The sequence below is a fragment of the Solanum dulcamara genome, chromosome 11 (genome assembly GCF_947179165.1).
Source record: "Solanum dulcamara chromosome 11, daSolDulc1.2, whole genome shotgun sequence".
In the NCBI taxonomy this organism is placed as follows: Eukaryota; Viridiplantae; Streptophyta; class Magnoliopsida; order Solanales; family Solanaceae; genus Solanum; species Solanum dulcamara.
In genome coordinates this window covers 15,986,477-16,012,602 of record NC_077247.1, presented here as the reverse complement: position 1 = coordinate 16,012,602, position 26,126 = coordinate 15,986,477, and the positions used below count along the sequence as shown (strand labels likewise).

Below are 26,126 nucleotides of genomic sequence, written 5' to 3'. Positions count from 1 at the left end.
GGAATATCAACTTTGAGTTAGTAGCATTATTAGTTGGGTCCGGAGGAGTACGATGTGAGTTTGAGCATTAAGACAAGAGGTTGGAAAGTTTAAAGGACTAGAGTTGACTTTGGTCAACATTCAGAGAATTTATTTTCATATAAGAATTCCGCCAGCGCCATTAGCTCTAAAATATTAAATTTGCTCTAGTAGGACCTTTGGTTTGGGTCTCGAGGCCTACAATTTGATTTTGGGCACTCGATTGCTTTCTTTGTAACAGTCAAAGTGTTGACTTCAGTCAACCTCTTTAGTAAACGATCTATGATGGTTATTTCAGTGATTTAATTGAGACCGGATTGTCATTTACAATTAGATTTCACATATATTTTTTGTTCAAAGGACTCTAGATGAGTTTAGAGCATTAAAAACAAAGTTTAGCATGTGCTTTTTCTAAGATAGCCACACATGCGACCAAAAGTCTGCACCTGTGATCAAAAGTCCATCTGTGTGATAATCGGTGAATATTTTATATCTTCTTCCTCTTTCAATTTATAAAGTCAAAACCTCAATTTCAAGCTCGATTAGAGAGTATTGTATCCATTTTGATCATTTCTTGTGATTCCAAGGTAAAAATCTTCCCCTTCTCTTTTTATTATGCATTTATGCTTTAATCTCCTATTTCATTCTCGATTTGGACTCGTAAATTATTTAATTTCATTCTTTTAAGTAATATTTTTGGACTATATGAGGTCCGAATTCAATTTCATTTTCCCCCACCTTCTGGGTAGGGATTTCTTAACCCATAGGGAAGCAAATTTTGAATTTTATTTTCATTGGTGGGCCCCGAGGGTCAGTTATTTACCTAATTTTTGGTCCGAAAGTCTTTATTGTAATATGCGTATCATTCTTCTCGTAATGATGTGTAGTTTATGATATTGATAGTGGCATGACATTCTATGGATGTGAAGAATAGACGGGCAGCACATGGATGGTTCAAGACTACAACCCAACTTCAAGGTAGGCTACGATCTACTTTCTTTTAGATTGTGGTCCCTAAGATAATGCTTAGTATAGATTTTATGTGGGTTAGGATTGTAAATGGAAGGTTTAGGGCTATTTCTTTATCCCTGTTTCCTTGATTTCTATAGGAGTCCTTATCTAGTTTTGTCTTGCAATTCCTTACTTTAGGATGGAAGGACCTTTCTTATGGCTTAGTTTGGTATGGTTGTCCTATTCGAAGTTGATAGTTGAGGCATTAGAATGTGGTGATCTACCTTAGAACAAGTACTCAGTGATTTTTTTGTATTATATCGTTGTTCATAGTAATTGCTACGGTTTGGTACCCTTCAATGGTGCATGGAACCTTAGTTGCTTATTATATTTATATGTTGGCATTAGATGTGCTTAGTTTTCATTTGAATAGTATATATGGTTTAAGGCTGAGATCTTTGAGTTACTCTTTCGATTGTCGAAATGTTCATAAATTCCTTCTTTTCCTGAGTTATGGTGATCATGTTGTGGTACTCTTGTTGCATATGTTGAATTACTATTAGGCATGTGGCCTTGGTCAAGGAGCAGCTGGATTTCAGGCTACTCTTTTTGTGCTCTAGGAGCAAGGAGTTTTCAGTTATTTACCTTAGATTGCGTAAATATTATTGTTTGGATGTTGGTGATGGTATGCATTGCATTGAAACCCATTTTTATGTGTTTTGGTACGATTTTGGTTCAAGCATTGAATTTTCATTACTATTTTCAAAAAAGCTTGATTTCACACTTTTACTCTTTACAAACTGGTTTTGACGGAGGTTGTACCATCTCGATCAATTGATAAATAGGCTTTTGAGATAAAAAAAGGCATTGAGGACGTGCTCACTTTTACTTGAGCCGTCGAAAGTACCGCCGACTCTTTGTTTGCTAAATGGTTTCATATATATCAGTTTTAATGGATTTTTGGGTAGAGAAATATCACAGCTGCTCTCACTAGTGTATTAGACGTGGATTCAAGGCCCCGACGCACTACTCACATTCATATGCATCGCCTATCACCAATTTAATTAATTATTGTTTGCACATATTGGTATTATGAGGGGTCGGTTGGGTTATGTTTATTTTTGTGTACCTTTCAGGCTTATGGGGGTCCAGTTAAGTTATTGTTTGATTATAATTGTGTATGTTGTGTTGGTTGATAGTTTATTATTTTATTGGATTGGTTGGCCTATTGACTGTTATGATATTTTGATCAGAGCGGAACGACTAGTCTTTATTTTGCATTTAGAGAGTTCTGTATATATTTGTATTTGGCTTGTACTCCTATTTGATTAGAAGCTCGAGTACCGATTGATGCCAAGTCTTGCGGTTGTTTTGTATTTATCCCTTCTTCTTTTCCTTGTTATTTGTTCCTTGCTTCCGATATGTTTTCTTCCACGTGATAGCTCATTACTCCTGATTCCGGGATATGAGTTTGGTTTACCTACTGGTGGGATGTTATAGGTGACATCATAACCTGAAAAATCGAATCATGACATATATAGATTTAGATATATATTTATAGGGAAAATGGAAAAATTGTCTTGAAAACAATTTTGAAACTATTCTTGATTTTTGAAAATAATTATTTCAAATTGTTTGAAATAGAAGAAGCTTGAAAATTAATTAAATTATGGAAGGCCAAAATTGAGTGTCAACAATAGAAATGAATTAAATTATGAAAATGATTCAGCTACTGAGTTTGATATAGGTGTCATCACGGCTTAAGAGATTTTGGATCGTGGCAGACTAATCATTTGTTTATCTATATTTAACTTTCTTTTCTTTGAAGAGGAATTGTAATCTCAATTATTAGAAAAACAAAAAAAAAAGGAAACTAAAAATTAACCAAAAGGGTGGTTTCCTATAAAAGAAAAACCAAATGTAGAATAGAAAGATAAATTTAAAATGTTTTTAATAATTAATTAATTCAAACTCGTTATGCTAGGATGCATCAACCCTAGACAAATATGCATGAGCAAATATTTATTCACAAAATGAGAGTAATTGTTTCAAATATAAACACATGTGCCAAGATAGAAAAAGAAAATAAATAAATCAACCGAAAAGCTAAAAGGAAAGAATAAAAATCGTAAAATCCATTAAAAAGGAAAATAAAATAATAAGAACCAGATATAACCCGAGATATGCGAGAAAGAAAATTAATTAACGCCTCATAATAGCTCCCCATTTTATTTAAAACTCTTCATTCATTTTTCCGGCTTTTCTCCATTCCCTTGAGAGTTTCTTACCTCATCTTTTTTTTTTCTTTCTTTTTTAATCTTTATTTTTATGTCCTTTTGAAACTCAAACGGGAATGCTTCTCTCTTCCTTCTGTGATCTGAAGATTCAAGTGAGTATTATTCTATTTCATCTCTTAATTCTTGATGTTATATATATTTATTGCACGTATATTTTTTCAGATTTACATTTACGATGATGTATCATGTTTGATTTTTAGTCATTTAATTATTTATTAGAATTATTTAAATAATGCAACTTCTGAATTATGTAGATAAAGAAGAGAAATACATAAGCTCTTCTATGTATTCTAAAGAATGTGTGGTTTGGCAGTTTCAATTGGCGTTACAAGATTAAGATTAGTGAAAACTCATTTCATTAATATATGTCCTCCTTCAGTGGCATTATAAATTTTTGCGTTTCTATATTATTGTTATTATTGTCTTTTACACTTTTTCTATATAGGGAGGCAACTTATGAACAATTAGATTATGTGTACAAATTAGAACTAAATGGGTAACAAAGGTTGCATTCTTGAATCTGAAGTGGAATATCATTCATCTTATATAATTTTGAGATGGTTTTTAAGCATTTAAATTTAACAAATAGTAGTAAAATAAATATATTAAAAATTAAGAGAGTTAAAAAGGATATATTTGTCAAAGCCTACCCTTATTTTAAAAATAAATAGATTTTAAAAATTAAACAAAAGGGTGGTTTCCTAAAATAATTCAAAACTGTTATGCAAGAATGCATCAGTTCCAGGCTAATATTATTACAAACAAAATGAGAGTAATATTTTAGGTACAAACACATGTGCGAAGATGGAAAAGGAAATAAATAATTCAACTGAAAGGCTAAAAATAAAGTAAAAAACAAATATACAATGAAATCCACCGAGAGGAAAATTAAAATACAAATAAGAACCAATCAGATATCAGTCCGAAATATGCAATAAAGAAAATTAATTAAAGCCTCTTAATGTTCTCTCCATTTAATTTAAAATTGGCGGAACCCATCGGTAGCACCTTAAAGTTGACACCAACTTTCACTTAGACACCTCAACTAAGGTTTGTTCATTTTAGATACGGTCCCGATATGTCATTTTGACACTTTGTGCTGACTTAACACATTGCGTGTGCTGCACCCATTTTGAGCGCATGAAAAGCGTTTTTTTTAAATATATATATATATATATATTTTAATTTTTTTCTTGTTCTTCTTCTTCTCCATTTTCTAGACGTTGTCCTCCTTAACTTTGGACCTTGATTTTGTAATCTTATTGTCATTGCCTAGATCTAGTTCTTGTTTTCCTTCCATTGTTAATTAGTAACTGATTTTTTAAAAGTAAAAGAAGAAAAAATTATGTCTTTGTAAAATAATTTTTTCAAAATAATTTCTTTTGATAGTGTTTTTTGAGAAGACAATATGGGTGGGGAAGGAGTAGGGCTTGGGGTGGGTGGAGGTGGAGAAGACGACCTGATAGGGCAGAGGAGGGGTTGGGGTTAGGCTGAGTAGAGGTGGAGTCGTGGTGAAAACGATTGGGTGGGGTGGGTGAAGAAGACGACTAGGTGGGGGTGAGTTTTTTCTTTTTCTCGAAAATCACTTTTTTTTAGAAGATGAATTTCTTTTTTTTTTAATTATTATTTGAGTAAAAAAGTCACATGTCATCAATTTAATGTCCACTTTTTTTTCTACTCAAAAGTCATTATTTTAAAATTATTTTTGATATATATGTCACGTGTCTTCATTTAATTGGCCACTTTGACACATCATCGGCAAGTGTATTACACACACTTTAGAAATTTAAGTGATTGTAAAAAAGTGTCAAAATGACACATCGGGACCTTACTTGAGGTGTCTAAGTAAAAGTTGATTTCAACTTTAGGAGACCACCGATGGATTCCGCCTTTAAAATTCTCTCTCCCTTTTCCCTTTCTTTGTCCATTCCCTTGAGAGTTTCTTACCTCATCTTTTCTTTTACATTTTTTTAAATTTTTTTTTATCTCTACTTTTTGTCCTTCTAAAACTCAAGGGAGAAGTGCTTCTCTCTTCCTTCCACGATCACAAGATTCAAGTTAGTCTTAATTTTATTTCTTCCTTCTTCTTAATTTTTGATGTCATATATGTCATTGCACGTACATGATTTTACGTTTACATTAATGGTGATGTGTTGGATTTCATTTTTAATCATTTGATTATTTAGTAATTTTTTTTGAAATGATGTTGTTTGCAATAAATTTTAAATATATAAAAATAAATCAATCATATATAAAATCTAAAGAAATATAATTTTATCGATAAAAGGTACGGGTACAAATCCGTTTATCCCTTAATTCTTCTTTTCTTAAAATTTCTTCATGATTTGAGGACCGTTAGTGATGTATTTTTCGAACGTATGATGATTTGAACAACTTGATCTCCATCATGATTCGAGTGTCGTTAGTGACGTATTTCTCGAACTAGTTGGGCTGATTTGAACTTGATCTCTATGAAAGAATTTGTGAATCTTCTTGTGGTATTTGATTATTAAGAAGAGTTTGACATATTTTGATCTATTTATGAATATTCCATGAATTTATGAAATTTTTAAAATGTTTTTCCAAGGGAATATAATACCCTTTATATAGACATGAATTAGGGTTTAGGGTAGAGTAGCCTCCAAAAAATCCTAAATGAAATATTACTCATCTTGTAGAGTTCTACAAAATTTCGATGTCTACAAATGTCCTCTACGTCATGGCTTGTCGGAGTGTAGTTTGATGAAGCTCAAAGACGAGGCTTGAAGTACTTATTTTTCCACCTTTGCAATTTTGTGGCTTTAGATTTCCATATTTGATTTGTGAGAGAAGAGATGAAAGGCAGATTTGGTCCAACTGAGCGTGCCAATTTGCAACAAATTTTAAATAAATCAATTATATATAAAATCTGAAGAAACATATTTTTATCGATAATAGGCGCGGGTACAAATCTATTTATCCCTTGATTCTTCTCTCCTTAAATTTTCTCCATGATTCGAGGACCTTTAGTGGCGTATTTCTTGAATGTAGGATGATTTAGACTTAATCTCCATTGTGATTCGAGGGCCGTTAGTGACATATTTCTCGAACTAGCTACGATGATTTGAACTTGATCTCAATGAAAGAATTTGTGGATCTTCTTGAGATATTTGATTATCAAGAAGAGTTTGACATATTTTGTTCTCTTTATGCATATTTCATGAATTTGTGGAATTTTCAAGATGCATTTTCAAGAGAATATAATACCTTTTATATAAGCATGAATTATGATTTATGATAGAGTAGCCTCCAAGAAACTCTAACTGCAATAGGATTTGTCTGATAGAGTCCTACAAAATTTTGATATCCACAAATGCAACTTATGAATTATGTGATAAAGAATGGAGAAATATAAAAGGGTTTCTATTTAATCTAAAGAATATTTGGTTTGGCAGTTTCATGGTGTTACAAGATTAAGATTAGTAAACCTCATTTAGTTGATATATATCCCCCCACCCCACCAAGCAACATCATAACCTTTTTTTTTTCATTTTTATGTTATAGTTATTATTGTTCTTTGAACATTTTCCATATTGGAAATGGGAGGAAACATGCTGAGAATTACACTAGTGTGCAGAAATTAGGGTTTGGATGGGTAAGTAAGGTTGCATTATTGAATTTGAAGTGGAAATTATATAAGTTTGAGATGATTTTTAAATATATAAATTTAACATATAGTAGTAAAAAGTTTTTTCTTCTCTTTTCTTTTCTTTGTGACTAATTAAAGGTGATGCTTTTTTGTTAAACAAATACACTGGGGGTGGGAACAGGATTGGAAGAAAATGATCAGGTATGTGTTATTAGTATGCTTGATGATCCATTGTACTATAGCTGATCCAAAGGGTGCAGTTCCTCTTCCTCCTATTACCAAGCACAGATGGTTGACACTAAATGGTGATGAACCATTTGTTGTTGCAAATGGGGGATTTTCGGGACTTTATCCCCCACAAACAGAACTAGCATATAGTCAATCAATTATATTTGGAAAGGGTGGTACCGTCTTGCTATGTGATCTCCATATGAGTCGCGATGGACAGGGCTTTTGTCTCTCACAATTAAACCTTCAGAATACAACAAATGCAGCTGATGCTTTTCCGAATCGTAAAAAAACCTACATTGTTAATGGAAAAGAACTTCAAGGATGGTTTGCATTGGACTTCACAAGTGATGAGATGTTTAGTCGATTAATTGGTAAGCCACAACTAACACATGAAAATGGATACATTGTACTACTACTCATACAATGAATTTGTTGTCTTGTTCTCCAGTAACACAATCAATATTCAGCAGAACAGATCTATTTGATTTTTTATCACCATATCCAACAGACCTATATTTAGAAGAAAACAGGAACGCTCTACTGTGGATCAATGCCGAGGTGTCTTATCACTCGCTTTCTTTTTTTCTCATTGTTGAAACATTTGATGAAATGCATTTTAAATCCTATTGTCATTATATATTAAATTGTGTAGACTTGACTGCCTAATTAATTTCGTAAATTGTATTGCAGTATGCGACATTCTACAACCAGCACAAACTGAGTTTAGTTGACCATATTAAGCAACTCTTGGAGATAAAGAAGGATATATCTTACATATCGTCTCCGGATATTGGTTTTTTGAAGAGCATGGGACCATTTGTGCACGGTCTCAAAACTAAGCTAATGTTCAAGTTTCCCACAGATAGAAATGCAGTTGAACCCACAACAAATGAACCATATGCTTCACTATTAACAAAGTTGTCAATGATAAAGACATTCGCTACAGGAATCGTTGTGCCAAGAGAATACATATGGCCTGTCAATAAAGCTCGCTATTTAGAGCCTAGTACCAATCTAGTGATTGATGCTCATAAACAAGGACTAGAAGTTTTTGCATATGGATTCGCAAATGACAACTTTTTGCCTCACAATTACAGCTATGATCTACAAAGAGAGTATCTGCAATTCGTTGACAACTCTAAGTTTGCTGTTGATGGTGTGGTCACAGACTTCCCTACGTCTGCATCAACGGCCATTGGTAAGAATGTTTATTCTTAAGGTGAAGAAGACATACAAGTTTATTTCGTACAAATCTAGCCGCTTACTGTTGCTCGTTCTGGTTGCAGCTTGCTTGGCAGGAAGTAAGAACGCTTCAAGGAAAGTACCTAGTAAGGAAATGAATCTCTCTGTGCAATGAAAGAACTAAGTAGTAGATAGCGTTCCTATTTTACTTTTGAAAAAGGTGACTTCTCAATTCTATTGTGCAATTTAAATTGGCAGCTCTGATCATTTCTGCAAATGGGGCCAATGGAGATTATCCAGGATCAACAGATCTTGCCTATCAAAAAGCAGTAGATGATGGTGCTGACATAATCGATTGTTCTGTCCAAATGACAAAAGACGGAGTTGCATTCTGCTTGCCTTCAGTTGACCTCATCCCAACCACCACTGCCTCCGGACCTTTCATGAGTCGAGCTGCTAAGATTGATTCAATCCAATCCTCTATGGGAATTTTCTCTTTCGATTTCACATGGGACGAAATCCTGTCTTTAAAACGTGAGCATTCGAGTATCTCTCTCAAACAATAATATTTCAAATATTACTATCATAATTTTATTTTCTGAAATCTAATTCTCTTTTTTTCTCTCTTTATTTATTTTATATGGTCCGGGCCACAGCTCAAATGTTCAGTGAATTTAATGGAGATTTGATAAGGGATCCAGCACGCAAGAATGTGGGCAAGTTTGTCACTCTCTCAGATTTCTTGGAATTTGCCAAGGCTAAGGCAGTTCTAGGAGTTCTAATCAACATAGAAGTAATTTTCTTTTCAACTCTATTGTGCATAGATATATATACATATGTAGTCCGGAGTAATTAATATCTGCAACTTGGTTGTGTTCAAGAATGCTGCCTACCTTGCAGCCAACAAGGGCCTTGACGTTGTTGGTGCAGTGACGACTGCTTTGAGCAACACCACACTTGATAAGCAGTCAACTCAGAAGGTTTTGATCATGTCAGGTGAAAGTTCAGTGCTGGACAAATTCAAGGATATCCCGACTTACGAAAGAGTACTCCACATTAAGAAGCAGGTGGAATTTGTAACGAATGAGACAGCTTTGGAAATCAAGAAGCATGCAGATGCAGTATTTTTACATAAGCATTCCTTATACACACAATTTCGAGGAGAGGGTTTCACTTTGAACTTCACCAACCTTATTGAATGTATGCATTGGGCCAATGTCAGTGTCTACGCCGGAACTGTTCTAAATGAATTCCAAGATATTTACATGGATTATAGCTCTGATCCATATATGTTGATCCATAACCTCATTTACTATGGTGCGGATGGAATTATAACCCAGTACCCAAGCACTGCAAATGCATACACCAGTAAGTAAATCAACGCTCAAATTTATCTAATCTAATTAATTGAGTGGATACAAAAATCATTTTTTTCTTGTTGCCACAGGAAACTTGTGCACCGGGAATCTAGAGTCGTATAGGATACCAGACATAAATCCAGGGGATGTCATAACATCTGCCCTTGATCCAAAAGAAGTAGTAGAGTACAAGCCTCCCCCTCCAGTGCACTTGGAGACTGAGGACTTTATCACTCCGCCACTACCTCCTGTAGCTGCAATTTCCAAGGATGATGATGATGATGATAAGGGTTCTGCTTCCTCAAACAAAACTAATACCAACGCCAACGCTCCTTCTTCACCTTCACCTCCTCCTGAACAAGCCCAAACCCCAAGCACTGCAACTGTTGCCACAATTAATGTTGTTGCTCTCTTCTTTGCAACTATGCTTGGACTAGTTACTTTGCTCTGAGGATCAACTGGAACAATGACAATGTTCATATACAATTAACATATGCAGTTAATTTTAACCTACTACTTTTATTCATCATTCCACAACCCTTAGACCATCTACAATCCACCTCTATTTTACTCTCTAAATATAGAGAATATAGAGTAAAATAGAGAATGAGCACTCCAACCACCATGTATTTTACTCTCTACACTTTAAAGATAGAGAGTTGAATACTAGTTCTCCAAATTTCACTATCTATTTGGGGAACTATTATTCACACTGTCTATTTCACTTTTGAATATTTTTTTATTATTATATTATCTTTCTACTTTCTATTATACAATATTTGTAACTAACATATTATAAATCATATAATGCCATTAATTAAACCTCTAATATTCGTTATTCTTTTTTAATGTAACACAACATTTTAAAAAATATATTATTTAATATATACTACTATCATTCCAGATTAATAATATTTTTAATTTTTTTTTAAAAATTTCGTCAAATATTTCAAATATATTATTCAATATGATTGGATTATGCTGAACATGATATAACATTGTGAAAAATTAAACATCATAATTACTAACTTGATGTTTTCAAAATTGTACCATTTTGTATCGTGAAAAACTTAGAAATATTATTGGATCAAAAGTGTTTCTTACAAATCAAACACATATACCAGTATTCCTTCTTCTGGCAAATCAAATACAAATATTTCAAACACAAATATTTATGTAATATTTACGTAATTTTATTTCATTAATGATATCACTTTTATTTGATTTGTCCATTAATATGTATATTTTTTTTAATCAAAATTTTCATTATTATATATAAAAGTAATAGTACAAGTACAAGGAGGGGGACATGAAACCTTACCTCCGAACCTAAGATGGATGATAACTTAAGAGAGGACTCCTCTCGATACAATGTGATTAAGAAAAAACGTAAATGAGGAAAACTCTCCCCTTCCATGTAAATACGAGGAAGAAATCTACACTAGTCCTATTCAACTAAGCTACATTCAGATAGCTAAACTGAAGACGAACAGGTATACAGAACTTCCTATTTGCATGGATCGAGATCGTTCATGTCATCTTTGTCCTTCTTAATCTTTTCATAGCGAGTTTGTCCATAAGTCGTGTGATCATCATGCAAAGGTAGTGCATGGTGCTACTGATTTGGATATGTAGAAAGTATACCTCATTGATGAAACTTAAGTCGGCTACCTTTTTCAGGGTCGCTCGACTAACGTTTCGAAGTATCCGTTTGAGTTGCAACTTCTTGGGCTCTGCTGATGTTGGTTCAAGAAATCCAAGACCAGCTGTAAATCCAATACAAGGCTCAAGGTAACAGGACACCTGTACCAAGATACACACAATAGTGAACAAAAAAGGAAAACTAGTTTCATTTTTGATGGCTTTTGTGTGTGGCTCCAAGTATTGGATGTTGTGTTGCTGGTCTGGATTCTTGTTGTTGGTGGATGGTCCATCTACCTGTATTCAAGAGAAGGCCCAAGATTTGTTTTGAGTGATGTGCATCCCAGTTGCTCCAAGAGTCGAGCAAGAAGCCATTTTCTGAACTTCTTAATTCCAAAGGTGTTGTGATTTGCTTGTTATTGCTGAGAGATCCAGTTCTGTATACATTCTGTAGAGAAAAAGTCAACCAAAAACCAAACCAGATAAGGTAAACAGGAGGGACTTCAAAATCTGATAGTTGTTAAGTGATTGTTGTTGGTTGTTGGTTGTTGTGTAGAGTGCTGAAAGTTGTTGTTGTATGCTGTTCCTTGTCCCATCTACCTCCTCCAATTTGCATATGAAACTGTACAAACAAAATAAAACAAACACACAAACAAGAGTCCAAGAATGTAGCTGTTTTAGTGTCATCTGAACAGGGTGTTGGGACTGCTTTGTTTATCTTGTTGATGTTGTTGATAGTTCCTGATTCCTAAGTATTTAAATCTGTTGAAGGATTTAGAATCTGGAACTTCTTTGGTGTAGCTTCTGTAACTCCATATATAGCCCTAAATTTCTTGTGATTGTCTTCTGTATGTTCTGTAATTCCATAACCAATTGCTGGTTCAATTCCTTAATGCACCTCCAGCAACCTGCAGATGAACATAAGAATGGTCCATCTTATTGTTGCCTAGGTATAGTGAGTGCATATTGGATGTCTTCATTGTTGCAATCTAGAGTTGTTAGTTGCTGTAGCTTGCTGGTAGTATGGTGTTTCAGTTAAGAAACTGAAATAGGAAAGCAAACAAACTCAAGCAACCAGGTGGGGCTTTGCATCTTCAGTGGATTGAGCCAAATGTGATAGTTGTGGATTGTTGTTGATGTAGTATCTCTTATTGTTGTTGTTTCTGGATATAGTAGCTCCACAGTGCAGTAACTTTGGTGGTGTTGCATCTCTGAATTGTGTTGTTCCTTGAAGAAAGTGTATTGGTTGTTACCTCCCAGCAAAATGCCTCCTTCAGGTTGCAACTTCATTTTGGTTGCTGCAGGTTCATGATAATTGTTGGTGTTGTTGTGTGATATACTTGGTGAGTGTTTTTGCACCTTTGCATTAGCTGCAGTCTGCACAGAAACAATCAAACAAGAAACAAAAAACAACCAACCAAACAAGGACCAACAACCAGTGCTACAAAGCATTAAAGTTTCTGCACAAAAAATCAAATAAGAAGGTAATTCCAAATGATGGTTCAGTTGTTGCAGTCCATCACTGTGGCTCTGCTCCTCTGTGTTGCAGGTTGTGGGAAGCTGTTGTTGATAGTTGTTATTGATGGAAGTTGTTGTTAGATCCTTACTGTACCTACACAAATAAACATACAAACAGACACCCAAGCAAGGTCTTGTAAGTGTTCCTTGTGAGTTGCAGGTTGCTGTGATTGTTGTTGGATGATGTGATTTTTAGATGATGTAGCATGTAAGGTAAAAATGTTGCACATAGAAAAATCTATAGCTTTGCACCATTCTTGCTTCTCCAATACATGGCCCAAGCTGTCAACTAATGCACCATGCCACTACTGAACCAAAAACTAACAAGATTGGGCCTCCAACCCAAATACATATACCTGTACAGCCAATAAGAAAAAGATAAAAAGGTAAAAACAACTCTTTTACTTACCTCTAATGGTAAGTTGGTTATTTTAAGAAGGTAATAAATAAGGGAGACTCTCCCCTTTACAATGGTTCTAACTATGGAATCTTCAAGGTAGTTATAACTATGCATAGTAATACCCATGTTGAAGAATGAGTTAGAATATCAGTGAAGAGTTCAGGGAGGTTTCTTGATTCTCTTGAGCCTCCTTCTTCTGAAGATAGCCATACCCAACTTTTCAAGTTCTAAGTGTGATCTAGCTTCTTTGGGGAGGTCCTGATTGGTGAAGTAAAGTTTTGGAGAACTGCATTTGTGACTGTGCTTTGACAAAGCATCAACAGTGGAATTGGCTTCTCTGAAGGTATGTTGCATTTGAAGAGTTGGAATTGGTTGATGATGTTATTCAACTTGTCCAGAAGCTCTTTGATGGACTAGGGGGGTTCTGCTTGTTGTTGCAGCCACCTAATGAGAAGCTTAGAGTCCACTTCCATCTCTACCTGGGAGTATCCAAGCTGAAGGCACCAAGAAAGGCCAAAGATAGCAACTTCAATCTCAGCTTGGTTGTTTGAACCTGTACCTAAAGGGACAACAAAGGCAAAAATGAGATGTGAATGAGCATTTCTAAGAATTCCACCTCCACCTATGTTGCCAGGGTTGTCAAGGGCACTGCCATCAGTGTTCAATTTGACCATGTCGCCAGTTGGTTTAATCTAGCTCACAGGAGTGATTTTGATAGCATGTGAACACTGATCAATCAAAAGGACCAGTTCCTTCAAGCTGATTGGCCAAGTAATATAGGGGAAAGCAGTGTTGAGCAAGTTATGAGTATCTTTGTAGATAGAGAACTTGACTCTAGCAATATTGGAAATTTTTTCACCATATTTAGAGGCACATCTGTTTCCACCATTAATATGTATATTATTAATATTTACTTGCAATTTATGTTATTTAGAAATTTAAAATAAAAAAATAATTTTATATTACATGAAAATTAAATATGGTGATTATTTGGAAAAAGGAAAGAAATAATTTATATTATGAAATAAGATAATAAAAATGAAATAAAAATAATAATATAATTTTGAGGAGAGAGAAGAAGATTCATTTTTAGAGAGTAAAATAGAGAATTGAGTTGTAGTTGGTTGTCTCCAAATACTCTCTATTTTTTATATTTGGAAAGTAAAATAGAGAATGAGTTGGAGATGCCTTAGGCAACCATTACAATTATTCCTTCTTTTTTCTTTTCTTGTTATTCTTTTTTAGTTCCCTGTGTCTATGAAAACAGAAAAAAAAAGAAGAAGACAAAAGGGCTTACAAAGAGTCACCCTCAAAACTTATGAAAGAGTAAAAGATATGTGCACTAATAATGTACAATAACCCTTTATGAAATACCATCCATTAATTCTCAGAGGAAATTTTTATGGCTCTATTCTATTACCCCCAATTGTAAGGGGCTCGAGGCAAAGATTATAGAATAATCACAAACGGGGGAAAAAGGAATATGACACATCAAATTTTTTTGAATACCTGTAACTTTTTCCTTATAGTTTAATTATCCGTTAGAAATCTGACAAGTGAAAACAAAAAAAAAGTAGAGATTGTTCTAGTGATAAAAAAAGAGTAAATATATCAAATCTCTCCTGAACTTGATAACAAAACTTACTTTAGCACTTTAACTATACGAATATTTAAATACTCCTCTTAACAACTTTCAAATGATTTAAATATCCCCTAAGGGGTGATGTAGTAGAGGGAGTGAACTCACTCTTCTAAAAACGTGTGAAGAAAGAATAAAGAAAAAAGTGAAGTTACAAAATTATACACATGACATTTTCTTATTGAATAAATATAAATAATATTTTAATTTTTTTCTTGATATATTAACCTTTTTTAAATATGTAAATTTTCTTATTTAGAGATAATGAATTTTGTGGTCCCATTTTCTTAAAAAAAATGTTTTAATTTTTTTTCCTTTTATTTTATTGTCTTCCGCATATCTTCTTCTCCATTGAAGCAAACCTTCTTTTTGCGCCTTTCTTCTTAGACATTCCCACCTCTACCCATTACTTTCATTCCACCAATTCTTTAGTAATCCTCATCACTCCATTATTGTTGACAATGATTTAATAAAACTCAGCACCAAGACCATTGCTACAACCATCAATTTCATAACATCCACCACATTTAGCAACAATGATGGAGAAGAATGGAGTTATGAGGAATACACATTTGTAGATATAGTACATACTAGCTACTACTTGTCAAATAAATTTCACAATACCCACATCGATTTCACAGTATGGATTGTGAAAAAATACTCATAGATCTAGATTTTCTATTAATGTTCTTGCAGCTACAATCTAATTGGTGGATTTTTTTTGAAAGCCATCTTTTTCTTGGTAGCTCAATGTCAGTACTACAATACTGTGATGGGTGTCTACCCAATTGTTTGTTTGGTGTGTTGATTTAAGAATGGTTTGACCGTGTTTCATACAAAATCATGTGCACAACATCCACATTTGGCATATTTTGAACCAAAAATAAGGAAAAGGGATAACTAAAACACTTAATGATTTTATGACAATATTCTACTTGTTTTGGGCTTTGAGGAAGCGTGTTATTGATGTTATTTAAGAATCTCAGAACTTTAAAGGAATTCCATAACTTTCATGAGCTTTTCATTTTAAGAGGCTTTTTCTTTAAAATTGTTGATTTTGCTATCGGGACTTGTCATTTTGGAGAAAAGCATTGATTGTAAAAGAGTTTTGGCAAAATGGGAGGGTTAATTTAACTATATGTTTTCCCATGTCTTTTGTTGAAAGATAAACTCGAGGAAGCACTTCGGGTGGCCTATAGAACTAATCTAGGTTATATTTATTGCATTTCATCACTGTTGAACTCGAGGAAGCTTCCGAGCAGCTTGAGGGATTGTTTTGGGCTTTTACCTCTATGCATTGGACATACTTGCATTGCATCATCATGCTTTATCTGTTTGGTTGTGGTTTCCTTGTGTTGACTGCTCCATGATTATTATTTTTAGCCTCAATATAGTTAATGGTTTGAATATCTCTTGTTAGCTGCTAGATTGTAGTATTAGCACTATCATGCCTTTTTGTTGATATAGTTTCTATTTGAGCTCGTCCAACCTATGATGCTGTAAGACCCTATAAGTCAGAAAGTTGGAACCAAGGAGAAAAGTCTCAAAATTTTAGAGTCATCCATGTGAACGAGCCCCTCTATGGCTCGTAAGGACTTCTACGACTTGTAAGGTTGGGTCGTAAAGAGACCCTTCGAGAAGAAAATTTGGAGTACCCCTCATGAGAGGTTCTATGACCTTCCAAGATGAGTCGTCCTCCGGAAGACGGGTCGTACAAACTCCTTGTAGGATATGTACAGAGGTCGAGTCTTAAGGATCTCTCAGGGCCAAGTCTATGAGCCAAAGAAATGGGTCATTTCATGGAGGATGGGTCGTATACATGAGTCGTTCATAAGCTTCAGAAATTTGAACTTGAGGATAGATCGTATACAATGGTCATTTGTAAACTTCAGAGACTATGTTTTTAGGCTCTTTGCTCAGGCCTCCAAGATGGGTCATTTGCATGACTCGTCGTTTCGACGACGACCCGTATAGGGGTCCCGTAGGGCTAGTTTTCCAGATTTAATAAGGGCAATTATGTTTTTTCCAATGTTCGATTCAATGAACCTAGACATTTTTATGGACAAGTTCAAAGTATGAAAACACTCTTCTCTTCAAGACCCCTCCTCCTATTCACTTCATTCTCTCAAAACCTTTCAAGGCAAGAACTCACAAGTTTCCTCAAGATTTCTCTCCAAATTCAAGCTAGGGTTTCCAACTTCTTCAAGGTTCCTCTTCAATTCCTAGTGAATTCAAGCAAGGTATGTGGGTTTTCATCCATGGGTCCTTCCACCCATGGAGCTCAAATCTTTTCTCAATCTAGTATTTCCATTCAAAATGATGAAATCTTATGGGCTTTTACATGATGACTTTAAATGCATAGACTATGATATATTTGAAGTTTTTTTTACATATATTGATGGATATTGATTTTTGATTTTATGAAGTTATGATGTTATTAAAGTGCCTATATGAAGGCTTGAAAAGAGTTTTAAGACATATATGGTGGATTGCTTTAAAAATATGTATTTTATGCATTTCCATTACTCTCATGCATGCAAGAATTCTTTAAAGGCATTGGAAGGTTTTTACGAAATGAACTCACCTAGTTTCTTATGATGAAGTAAAGTTGAAATGAAGTTTGACTCCAATGAATGTTATGAAGTAAATGCTTATGAAAGGGAGTCTTTATGAAATGATTGATTGATGAAAAGGGTTTCTTAGCCAAAGTAAGGTTTCAATGTGAAAGGAAAATCCTAATGTTGAATCAAATGAAATTTTTAAGGTTATGATATGACATGTATGACATCCCTATATGCCATCAATGCTTTTGAACATTTTTCAAAAAAAGGGAAGGTACAATTAGCATGGTACCCGAAATACCATTACTGATTGTAGACCTAATTTTCTTATAAATCAAGGTTCATTAGTAGGATGGTAAATAGGGCATAGCAGCCATGATGATATTATGAACCAAAGGTTTTAATGATGTATTCTACTGAATGCTATATTTGAATTCTCAAGCTATATGATATGACTATTTTGATGTATTATACTATTCTGTGGGATTTGAATTAGCACCGAATGTTGCATGTAGATGGGGACTCGACTGAAGGAGTCCTTAAGTAAAGTCTCATGTCGCATTAACTATGTGCCACCATAGGATCCCTCATCGGCTAGGCCTTTTTAGCCACCAAATATTAAATAAATTAATGTAAACTAAATGGAGTTCTACCCGGCGAGTAGTCTCCCTGTGCCAACTAGGGGGTTATGTTAGATTCCATGTAATAGCTTGCATGATATTAAATGTCGGTTATAGTCATCTTCCTACATACGTATAATTTAAATGCGTATGTTACTCATGCATGTATTCACTCAAGTATTTTACCGTATGAATGTCTTAATGTTTGTATCATGTTGCATGCCTACATACTTAGTACATTCAAAGTACTAACATATACTCTTTTGCCTACATGATATCACCATGTAGGGACCGGTGTTCCTCGTCCTCCACATGTTTGGTTCAGATCATTTGAAGGCCACTTTGGTGAGTTCCTATTATTTTGGGGACAATACTCCTCTCCTTTCTAGCATATGTTATGTTGAGGCATTAAGACACCTATTTTGGTACTTAATTATTAGTTTATTTGAGGGTGAGCTAGAGACATGCCTTAGCCCCCACCAAGTCTATTAGTAGAGGTATGTTTGGACATAAATGTACAATGATCTAAGGTTGATTATGAATCTTATTTTATGATGTTCTCCCTTAGTACCTATATCCATTATGTTTCCGGTTGATTTGTTTATCCTTACCAATAAAATGCTTAATGAATTCTAAGAGGCTTGGGTGAGGTACCCCTGGGTGCCTTATTCGCCGTGTCACGTCTAGGCACTAGGCTTGGGTCATGACAGATGCCTACTAAGTACCCTGTGTTTTGGTACTCATACACTTTTGCATCTTTTCTTAATGCAACTCAAATTTTTCAATATAGCCGGCCCTATCAGGGATCCGGTGAATTATATCTGTAGAACCATCACCTCCTTATTATAACACATCATCACATCATCACATATATACATACGTACCCGGCTCTCTAGTGAGGGCGCGATAAACAATGCAGTAGAATTGAGCACGAATCTGATAACTGGCCTGGGACTCAGAGAAGAAGTGTTATGGTATACACGCGTAGAGTAGTGGGAAACAAAACATATTTTAAATCATTATCTGAGACTCAATGAAGTCATCAAGCAAACTATCACTTGGAGATCAGGGTAGGAAGTATTTGACGTATACCCTCTAAATGTCACTAAGGACTAAGTAAAAAGGAGTTTTGGAAATCTTAGACATATATCAATGTGAAATATCTTATAGCAGTCTGAGCATTAATTATCTCAGAGCCTTTAGAAAAAAGAAAGGCTTTGTCTAATCAATCACTATACAGATACAGAGAAGACTCGAGGAATAGGAGTTTAACTACTTTAAGAGTCTTAACATCCAGAAGTGCTCAAGAGTCCTGAAGTCATATTCAGAACCTAAGAATGAAGTTGCACCAAATCTTACATCATTCATATTCTACATCTAAGACATGCCAAAAGAAAGAAGAGATAGTTTCACATACCTGTTACGGGTTAATCGCGTTCAAGCTCGCTCCGTTACTCCTTTAACCTATTTAATATAAAAGTGATACTACTGTTAGTAGTCTTCGACTTTCCAACTTGTAAATCTATCACCAACCACTCATAAGAACCAATTCCTTATTTGCCCTTCTTGACTAGTCCCGACTAGTCTATTAGTTAGCTAGAAGTTAACGGAATTTGGGCAGAATCTCCTCTATAACTTCAACATCCCTGAGATTCCAACTCATCCACGGTGTCAAAAACCACACTAACAACAAAAACCAGCAGCATATATATAATAAACTCACCTCAATATTACAAAATACAACCCCAAACAACTCGTTCAAAACTACGATATTAAAATAGGGTTTTTAGTCTCTTTTTCGTAAAACCTTTAATCGTATAAGATGGAGGGTCGTGTGGCTGCAACCAGAATCTCCCACGCCCTATTTAAACCATATTACAGCACCTTAAAACACCACCACACGACCAACATCCACACACAACAAACACAACGTACCATTCGACTTCAATTTAGCTACGACAACTTCAATTTAGATTATTTCGAACGTCGGGCATTTCCATGGATTTTTTTATACTTCCAGCCATGTATAAGGTGTATAATATACTTAATAACAACCCCATAAATTCCAAATTTAATGGAGAAACCTTACCTTACCCAAAATTAGCTAAAACCCGCCAAAACTCGCCTCAGAACTTCTCTAGCACGATTTAAACGCCGTGGCTGCTTGCTGTCCAATTTGTGCTGCACCAAACCATTATTTTATACTAATAATACCTCTATATCATCATGGTATACTCTAGATAATTAATTTATGGAACGAAATTAGGACTTATCTTGTTTTTCTCCCTAAGCCATCACATTTTTCTCTCTAGGTTAGGGTTTTGTTTTCCTTGGCTCTGGCTGAAGTTTAAGGATATGAAATGAAATATATGTTACATATACATATATATGGGTTGTCCTAGGAGGTGACACATGTCATCCCTTAAGGGGGACACGTGTCTAGCCCCTATTGGGCCACCATATCCATGCACTCAAGGAGAGGCTGCCACGTGGCAGTGGGGCTCACCTCCCCCCAAGTAGGTGGTTCACCTACTTGAACCCAAGTAGGTGGGTCACCTGCTTTATTGAGGTGATTCCACATGTCACTCCTCCATTGGCTACCACGTGTCACTCCTCCATTGGCTGCCACATGTCATCTTTTTTCCTTCCTCTTGGGTTCGTAATCTCATCTTATTTTAAGAGCCTATGTAATCCATGATTCGTGCTATATAAGATTGGTATGTCCTCAAGTAGCTCAAGTATGTAAGACTTCTAAGTTAGTAGCTTACGTAGGTGAATCGCGTCCTAGGACTCATTTCTTGGCCTCCAACTCTTTCCGGATTCTTACAACTCTATTTCCAGCCTTCTCTACTGTGGGGTGTCTCATTCTTCTTTCCTTAGGGTTGTTTGATGTGTATGGACAGTAGAGGTCTCATGGCCACTTTCAAAAGGGCTAGGAACACATTTGAAGGTTCAAAAGTGCGGGGTGTAATAATAATATAAGGCGGGACAGGGCCCTCGCCATACCCGTGAACAAACAAATATATACATCGAGGGTTAGTACCAAAATCTAGGCTCCAGCACAATGGAGTACTTCTGAACTACTGATAGGAGTCTTATATTGAGGGCTTCCAAACTGTCCGTCTGTACTTAGAGGCATGAAACACCGCCCCCCAAAGAAAGGGGGGTCAGTACGATATATGTACTGAGTATATAAAATATAACTGGAAACATATCTGAAATACAGAGAGTCAGGGGGATAAATTCGTTACGTAAGAAAACACTATACCTGTACCTTGTGAATCATAAAAACATGCATGCTCATATTATACAATATAGTCGGCCCTTTCATGAACTCGGTGAATCATAACTGTAGGACCATCATCGGGTCCGACGCCATCACCACCTTATCACATCACATCATCATACATATGTATATACATACATACTCGACCCTCTAGTGAGAGACTCGGTGAGTCATTCGTGTCATTTTGTTATCATTTCCTCATATAGCGTACCCGACCCTTTAGTAAGGGACTTGGTGAGTTGTTCATGTCATTGCACTATCATGTACTCGTATAGCGTACCCGACCCTTTAGTGAGAGACTTGGTGGATAATGTAGTGAACTGCGCACGATTATGTACCCGACTCAGAACTCGGTGATAGAAGGGTTACCGTATACACGAGTAGAGTAGAGAGTAACCATATACAATTTAAATTATTATCAAGACTCAATGAAGTAGCAAAGATGAATTTTCATTTGAAAATCAAGACGATAATCATATCAATCGTCTCTTGAATATCACTATTGCTCATATCAAAAGAGTCTTAGACATCATAGACATTTTAGATCATATCTGAGACTCGATGGAATACTCAAATGTGCTATCATTTAAAAACCAAGACAAGAGTCATATCAAGTACCTTTGGAGTATCATTATGGTTTGTTTCAAAGTAGAACTTTTGAAATCGTCCACTCGTATCAAGGTGTAATAAAATCTCATTTGGAAGTCAAGAAAATGGCCATCTTAGTGTCTCTCAGAATGGGGACTTCCTTGGGATCACATATACGTCGTCTATTCGTTTTATAAAGTTCATGCCAAAAAAAAGAAAAGAAGATTAACTTTACCTACTTACTACTTCACAAGGTATAGAAAACTTGAGAAGCCATAGTTCCATTATTGGAAGAGTTCTAGCTTAAAAGAGTGAATAAGAGCCATGCTTTATACCACAACATAAATTATACCAACTTAGGATTATTGGAAACTTTCACATGAATCGAGGCAAAAGGACATAAGTTCTAGGAAATTAAAACATTGGCCATCCTAGTGTACTTAAGAATAAGAGCTTTTTGTAGACTTCGTGCATTCTTTGTCCATTGGCTTTCTATGGGTCATGCCAAAAGAAGGAAGAGAATAAGCTTTACATACCCTCTACTTTCCCTCATAGAGTCATTATATACATATACCGTACCCGGCCCGTCATGAGCTCGATATCATAACTTTTTCATTGCTTTACCTTACCATCATATAATGTACCCGACCCATGATGGGACTCGATGAGTAATCATAGCATTATAACATCGTACTTATGCCAAAGATATATCAAGAGGGAAGAAGGGTAGCTTTACATACTTGTGCCAAAACATGCCAAGAGAAAGAAGGGCTTCACATACCTTTTTCGTGATTAATTGAAATCCAGTTTTCCTTGATACCTCCTTAACCTATTTGAAATGAAAGTAATATTAAGATTAATAGACTTTAACTTTCCAATATCCCACTCTAAAACCAAGTACTAATAGGAGTTATTTCCTTATCCATTACCCTCGACTAGTTTGTTACTAGTTCTGATGCTACCAAAAATTGGACATCATTTCCCCTATAACTTCAACATTCCTGAGATTTCAACTCAGAAAAAATATCAAAAACCATACCAATAAAAAAAACCATTAACATATTTATAAGTAAATCACTTCAATATTACCCAATACAAGCTCCAAACAACTAGCTCCAAACTACGATACAAAAATAGAGTTTTTAATCTTTATTTCACAAAATATTTAACCATACCAAATGGAGGGTCGTGTGGATGCAACAGAATAAAACAAACCCCTTTTAGAACACTTTCCATCCCTGAAACATACAATCCAACCATCTGCAACTGCAGCACCAGAAGCACGACACACTACGCTACTTCAGTTTAACTACTATGACTTTAATCTAGTTTGTTTCTAGCGTCTAGCATCCTTATGAAATTTTTACACTTACAACCTTATTTAAGGCATTTAATATACCTCAAAACCACATCATAATTTCCAATTTGAAAGAGAAACCCTTACCTTTCCTGGAACTCGTCAAACACGTTGAAACTTGCCTCGGAAGTTCTTCTAGCGCGACTGAAACTTCGTGGCTGTTTGATAATATTTTGTGACTGCTCCAAACCATAAATTTACATTACTAACACCTTCATACCTTTTTATTATACCTTAGATAATTAATTCACGGAATGAAATTGGAGAACTTACCTCTTTTTTCCTCCCAAAACTGTGGCTCTCTTTCTCTTCTAGCTAGAGTTTCTCTTCTTTTTTTTTCTCTAGAATTTTCTTGGATAAATATGAAACTTATGGGATAAAGATGAGGTAAAATTCATAAAACATGTGTATATATGCAACTTTAAGAGGGTGACACATGTCAAGCCCCAAATAGTGACACGTGTCAAGCTCTCATAGGGCCAACACACCACCTCCTCCACTTAGGGGCTTCCACATGGTATGTGGGCCCCACCCCTTACTGCAGCTGCTGCCACGTGGCACTCCCTTATGCTTCTATGTGGCACTCTCTCATGGACTGCCACATATTGCTTTCTTTTCCTCCTCGTGGGTTTGTAATCTCGTCTTACTTTACAAACCCATGTAATCCTTGCCACGTAAGCTTAGTATGTACTCAAGTAGTTTAAGTATGTAAGATTTCCAAATTGGTAGCTTACGTAAGTAAGTCGAGTCCTACGACTCATTAGTTGGCCTCCAATTCCTTCCGACTTCTCATAACCATATTTCCAATCTTTCCTTCTATGGGGTGTCACATTCTCCCTTCCTTAGAGTTGTTTGATAGCGTCATAGATTATCCGTCTCATATGAAAACTTATAAGAAGCTTACGATCCTTTCAAGAAACTTAAGAAACTTAAATAAAACTTAAGAACCTTAAGAGGTTCAAGAAACTTAAGAAGCTTAAGAAACTTGAGAACCTTCCAAGGTAAAAAAGTACGGGGTATAACACAAAAGATGGGAGATAAGTCTTAAAAGCAATCTTAGCATTGAAACTTAAGATAAAGCATCTGAGAATAACATTTGAAAAGAGGAAATAAACCATATTAGTATGACATAGACTCTAATGACATAAATGGGGCATATGAAAAGCCCTAGCTCACCAATATTCTGAAAGAACTACTGTCTGAATGAACGTCCTCAAAATATGAGGACTCACCAAATTGTACAGTTGAGCGAATTCTGTACTAACCATGAGTGTGAGTGGTAGTGTTGTGACCTATATTATAAAAAAAATAGGCAAAGAAATGTGCGGTTAGTACTATGGAATATACTAAGTATGGAGAGCCTGTAATGCATGACATAAAATATGATGATGCAATGACCAAGCTAAAATATGATATCACTCCTTAAACGTCTTTAGAAACATAAAAATTATCAATGAAAAACTCGTAAGGAAACACGGTAAAACATAGCATAATGAAAGAATCATAAGTATTTGTGAGAGATATCGTCAACAGACATAAATCATGTGAGCTATAACATGGAGTCAAGTGTCTTTCTCACACCAAAAAGAGGTTGTCCTAGTTGCTAAGTAAGGACCATAGACATGAGCTATATGTGGATCCACTAGCTTATGCTGATTTATCCAATTGGGCCATCCTATGAGGGCACATAGTTATGGGACTAGGGGATTGCTTCTAAAGGCTCGACCTCTACTAATGGGAGATCCTCCATCCCAGATTCCTTTTGGTGCTAAGTTAAATCTCAATGGATATCATTCATAACATATCATAAGCTTTGAAAATGGTAAGAATCTAGTAATACCAAATTCATCATAACATATTGAATCATAAGAATAGCCCCTTCAACATATCATGATTTCATAACATATTCTTAAGAGATACTTATCTAAAGCATCTAGATCATGATAAGATTTTCATAGAAGATGCCACTTAAATCAAAGTGGCTAAATCATTGAAAACCTTCATGATGAGATTACTTCTCTTTTGAAACAAACCTTAGTTTCATAAAATTCATGTTGATACTTCATCTACAGCATCCTTAAAATCATAGTTCATAAATTCATGATGCATGCATAATTCTCAAACATAGTTCATAACCATAAAATAGGCATAATTCCTGGATTCATGTGAAATTCATCAAAATCATGTAATTAAGATCAAATCATGCACAATAAGATCGTTGATATTGAATAAAAGAGTAATTAATTGAACCCAATGCAAGATCATCAAAACCTAGAAACTTGGATTGAAATTCATGAAAAAAGTAGGGAAACTTTTGAGACTCCATGGATGGAAAGGATTACATGGATGAAATTCCAACATACCTTTATGAATCAAATCCCTAAAAGATCTTGTAGTCTAGACTTGGTCTTCAAACCCTAGCTTGACTTATAGAAGAAGACTTGAGAGAACTTTGGGGTTTTAAGTGAATGAGAGGGAATGGGTAGTTATTAAAGGGTAAGGGTAGTTATAGGTCTTGGAAATGTGTAACACCCCATACTATTCTAGCCTATATCAAGTTCAAGAATCAAGAGAAAAAGCTGAGAGAAGTAAATTGTCAAGGGGTCCACAGGAGCACTTCAGGATCCATTGAGTGGTCCACGAGCCGTAGAAGAGGCTCGTAGGAACCCCAATACTTAGAAAAAAATCTTAAGTTTTTCCACGGTGGATTCTACGACCCGTAGAATGTTCAATAGTCCATAGGGATCATCCGTAGAAGGAGACCAAATGCCCAGCCCCCAAGTCTCTTTTTACCAGCCATGTATATGACCCGTGAGAAGTCTACGAGCCGTAGAAGGTTCCGTCAACCTAC

General features: G+C 35.3%; 1 protein-coding gene across 1 annotated transcript; it reads left to right on the top strand.

Annotated features, from left to right (window-relative positions):
- The first annotated feature begins 3,322 nt into the window (after positions 1-3,322).
- Positions 3,323-10,178, top strand: LOC129874696 (glycerophosphodiester phosphodiesterase GDPDL6-like). The gene is made up of 9 exons (XM_055950020.1): positions 3,323-3,358; positions 7,076-7,496; positions 7,574-7,683; positions 7,816-8,323; positions 8,412-8,453; positions 8,566-8,841; positions 8,964-9,100; positions 9,189-9,675; positions 9,755-10,178. Exons 1-9 carry the CDS (start codon positions 3,323-3,325, stop codon positions 10,114-10,116), a joined length of 2,379 nt encoding a protein of 792 aa, XP_055805995.1. The 3' UTR covers positions 10,117-10,178.
- Positions 10,179-26,126: the final 15,948 nt, after the last annotated feature.